This window comes from Asparagus officinalis, chromosome 4 (genome assembly GCF_001876935.1).
Source record: "Asparagus officinalis chromosome 4, Aspof.V1, whole genome shotgun sequence".
NCBI lineage: Eukaryota > Viridiplantae > Streptophyta > Magnoliopsida > Asparagales > Asparagaceae > Asparagus > Asparagus officinalis.
Window position 1 is genome coordinate 144,318,723 of NC_033797.1, and position 4,049 is coordinate 144,322,771.

The 4,049-nt window shown below is 39.9% G+C and overlaps 1 protein-coding gene across 1 annotated transcript in view; it reads right to left on the bottom strand.

The window, feature by feature from the left end:
* The window catches only part of LOC109839640, a 23,629-nt gene extending 23,458 nt beyond the window's left edge, over positions 1 to 171 (bottom strand). Inside the window, exon 1 of the mRNA XM_020408144.1 lies at positions 1 to 171. This exon is cut by the window's left edge and continues 147 nt beyond it. Within this exon, the coding sequence (XP_020263733.1) occupies positions 1 to 117 (117 nt within the window). The 5' untranslated portion in view covers positions 118 to 171.

Below are 4,049 nucleotides of genomic sequence, written 5' to 3' on the forward strand. Positions count from 1 at the left end.
AGAGGAGAGGTCTCGAGATTGGAGGGAGAGCTCGAGACTCGTGATTCGGTTGAGGATGCGGGTCTGGAGCTGCTCTAGGTTTTTGAGCGCGCTCATCGTCGTCGTCGTCGTCGTCATTCCCCAATTGCCTGGAGTCTTTGGAGGCCCGAGGGGAAATAGTTCAGGCCTTCGGGGATAAATTGCAGCATGCTCCCTGTAAAGTTTCCAACTCTTCACATTAAACCTTTACAATTTACGAAGGACTTTCATAGCAACGTAACTGCAAATTACAAAATTATTATTTTTGCATTTCCTCTGAAAATTAAACCCACGTCCATCCGTATATTCGTTAGGGGCGTTATTGGTTGGGACAAATTGGGGCCAAGTAGAAAAATTATTTCAATAGAACAATTTTATCCCTTTGGGATATTTTGAATGAGGTAAAATAAGATAACTGGGATAATGGCACAATTTGAGCTTTTGATTTGACAATTTATGCGGAATAATTAATGATATGACACATTATTAAAATATAATTTTATCTATTAATTACTTCTAAATTAACTTATCCAATTGGTTTAGTATATTATTTTACTTTAAATTAAAATATAATATGTTATACTATAATTACTAATTAATATTATTAATTATTATAGTGCATTATATTATATTATATATATTAGCATGTTATACAATATAATAAGTAATATAATATAAGATCAATATATTTAATATAATGTTTTAATAATATAATATTTAATATAATATATTATTTTATTTATACAAAAGTATAATATGTTATACTATAATTACTAATTAATATTATTAATTATTATATTATATTAGTATGCTACATTATATAATAATTGATATAATATATGAGTAATATATTTAATATAATATTTTAATAATATATTACTTAATTTAATATTTTTTACTCTACACAGATCCAACGGTTGAGATTGATTTGTCCTTTGATCGAATATTTGGAGGCGAATTTTGATGATCCAGGAGTCGTTCCTAGGGTTTTTCGACATGCTGAGTTTGCTTTTTATATCGGTTTTATCAAATTCAATCTCTACAGTAACTGATTTGAATTTTGATCGTGGTTAGAGAATGATGACTTCTTCGGGTCCGAAGTTTGATATTTCGCTTTTCACCAGCTGTAGGCGTCAAAAAATTGTTTATAGGTTCTCATACGTAGTTCGAAATGGAGAGAAGGCGATGAACACTATTATCCGATTCGGAAAGGATTATCCGAATCAAAGAGAGGCGAAGAAGCGCACAGAGTGGAAGAAGCGCGTGAAAATACGAAGCGAGGAAACAACAACGAGATTTAGAAGCATGGTTCAAAAAGAAATAAAATTTTGACCATGATTCACGTCGAATTCGAAAAATCGCAAAAGACAAAAGTTGTAGGTCTCTTCTACAGCTTTTCCAACGCAACTTGAATTACCTCATTCCGACGAGAAAAGTAAAGCAAAAATACCGAAGATAGTACAAACTATCTCGGAAAATCCGAGTCACCTCAATGTGACTCAGAAATTCCGAGTCACTTCGAAGTAACTCATGCACAGGTCAGCTCCCGACATATTTTCTGATAAGATTGGCTTTTAGAACTCTTTGGGGTCATCCATAAACATGTGGGGTTATCCTTAAACGTGCTGAAGATGTTACACAACCGAAAACCCACCTAAACGAATAATAACGGTTGTTCTTCGATCATATCCATAAACATGCGAGGGTTTCGTAGTCTTTGTCCATGCAAAAGATTACATCATTGGGAGAGGGTTTTCGCATTCTTTGTCCGTTCAAAAGATTACAAGGAGTGAGCTTTAGAGAGAATATAAGAGTTGATTATGTATGTGAGGTTGAGAGATTGAGAGACAAGAGTTGAGTGGTTCCTCTTATATTTCTCCCTGATACATAGTGAATTTCTCGTATTATTGCCCCGTGGACGTAGGTCGAAGTTGGTCGACCGAACCACGTAAATCCCGGTGTTCTTTTTTTATATCTACTATTTCCTGGCTTAAAAAGGATTCCTCACGGGAAACGATCTCATTCTCACTCAGCTATTCATTGAAACCCTGAAAGGGGTGGTCTTCAATTGGTTCTGCAAGTTAGAACCAGGTTCCATAAGTTGGAACCAGGTTCCATCAAATCGTGGGCTGATATGGAGAAGGTATTCCTGGCCCGTTTCTTTGATGATGACACAAAAGTATCTATGTCTACTCTGCTAGCTGAAAAGCAAAGAAAGTGGGAGTTGGTCAACGACTTCGTGAAAAGAATCAGGAATCGGTCACTACATTGTTGTGATTAGGTCCCTGAAAATACGTTGATCGAGATGTGTCATAAAAATCTCTCGATCCACATTTTGTCCAAGGTTAGAGCGGTGGAAACACGAACTTGGAAAGAGCTTGTTCGCCAGGATGAACAAGTAGAAAACATGATCAAAAGGTTGGAAGCTGAAAATCCACAACATAAAAGAGGAGCTCCGAAGCAAAGTTCATCCAGAAATCCTTCTCAGTCAAAGGGGAAGGAGATCATGGCTGTTGAGAATACTCCACATTCAAAGTTGGCTCAGAGGCAAAAATCTACCTCTTCTGAACCGTGCTCTCAAAAACAATACGACTTCCGAGAAGATCAAGTTGTTGCTACCCTCGACACCCTGGTCAAGAGTAACATAATAAAGCTCCCAGAGGTAAGGAGGACCGAGGAACTGAACAAGATAGATGATCCCAACTACTGTGTGTACCATAAGATGGTTCATCATCCTACCTCTAAGTGTTATGTCCTCAAGGAAAAAATCTAGGCCCTTTACGATGCAGGGGTCCTGAAGAAAGAAAAGGCGCAGAAGAAAGTGACTACGAATATGGTCACTTTGAAATTCGGGACAGACCACCCAGAAGTTCATGCGCAGGCAGGAGTCGTACCTATTCCCAAGGCGATATTAAAGATTATTAACGTTGATCCTCATAATCAGCGAGGGAAAAGCTTGGTACCATAGACCTTGTGTAGGCTGTCTAAAAATCACAATAGATAGCTGATCCCCATCAAAACACCAATGATGAAAGTTACACTCTGACGACTTCCAGAAGGTTATAATTTGAAGACTTTCACGTAGATCGCTAAAGGTTACAATCTGACGACATTCACGACAACTGATGGAAGCTCTAATCAAACAGCCTTCATAATCAACATCGGAAGTTACAATCTGACGACTCTTATATATCAGAGAGCTAAAGCAAAGATTACAAAACGACGATCTTTGCAACGCTCTGACAGAAAGAGACTACAAATCGACGGTCTCTTCAAACCAAGACGTGGGAGTCCTCCTCACGTACCAGCATCAAGACGCACCATGTTCATAGCCACGAACGCAGCTCAGATACAGTTTCCAATGCTGCCAACGCAGCTTCCAAATCGCTACAAACGCAGCTCAGATGCAGCTTCTAACGCTGCCAACGCAGCTTCCAAATCGCTGCAAACGCAGCTCAAGCGCAGCCTCCAAAGCTGCCAACGCAGCTTCTATCCGCTACCAAACGCAGCTCTTAAATCCTACCAACGCAGCTTCTAACATGCTGTCAACGCAGCTTCCATCCGCTGCCAAACGCAGCTTCCATCCGCTGCCAAACGCAGCTTCCAAGCTGCCAAACACAGCTTCCAACAAGATGCTAACGCAGCTTCCGGCCGCTGCGTCCGAGCTTTCAGATGGTGCGTTCAAGCTTTTAGGCATTGCGTTTGGACACAAAATTCATGCCAGAACGCGGGCCTGCGTTTGACTCGTTCAAACACGAGCTGAACGGTTCCAAAACCGTTTCCCACGATCTGAGGGGATCACAACTCCACTCAGGAGTGATTTAAGGGGCGGTTACATCCCATTAGCCCCACTTAGGAGCGAATTAAGGAGGTGGTTACACCCCTTAATCCCCTATAAATAACGAAAAATCAATTCAGTTAAGGGTCGGTCGGTTGGACCTTCTTGGCTAGTCAACAGGATCCTTAGAGCATTTCTGGAGCTTTGGAGATCGGCAACAAGATCTTCTTCATCCTTGGCTTATAACCGACTT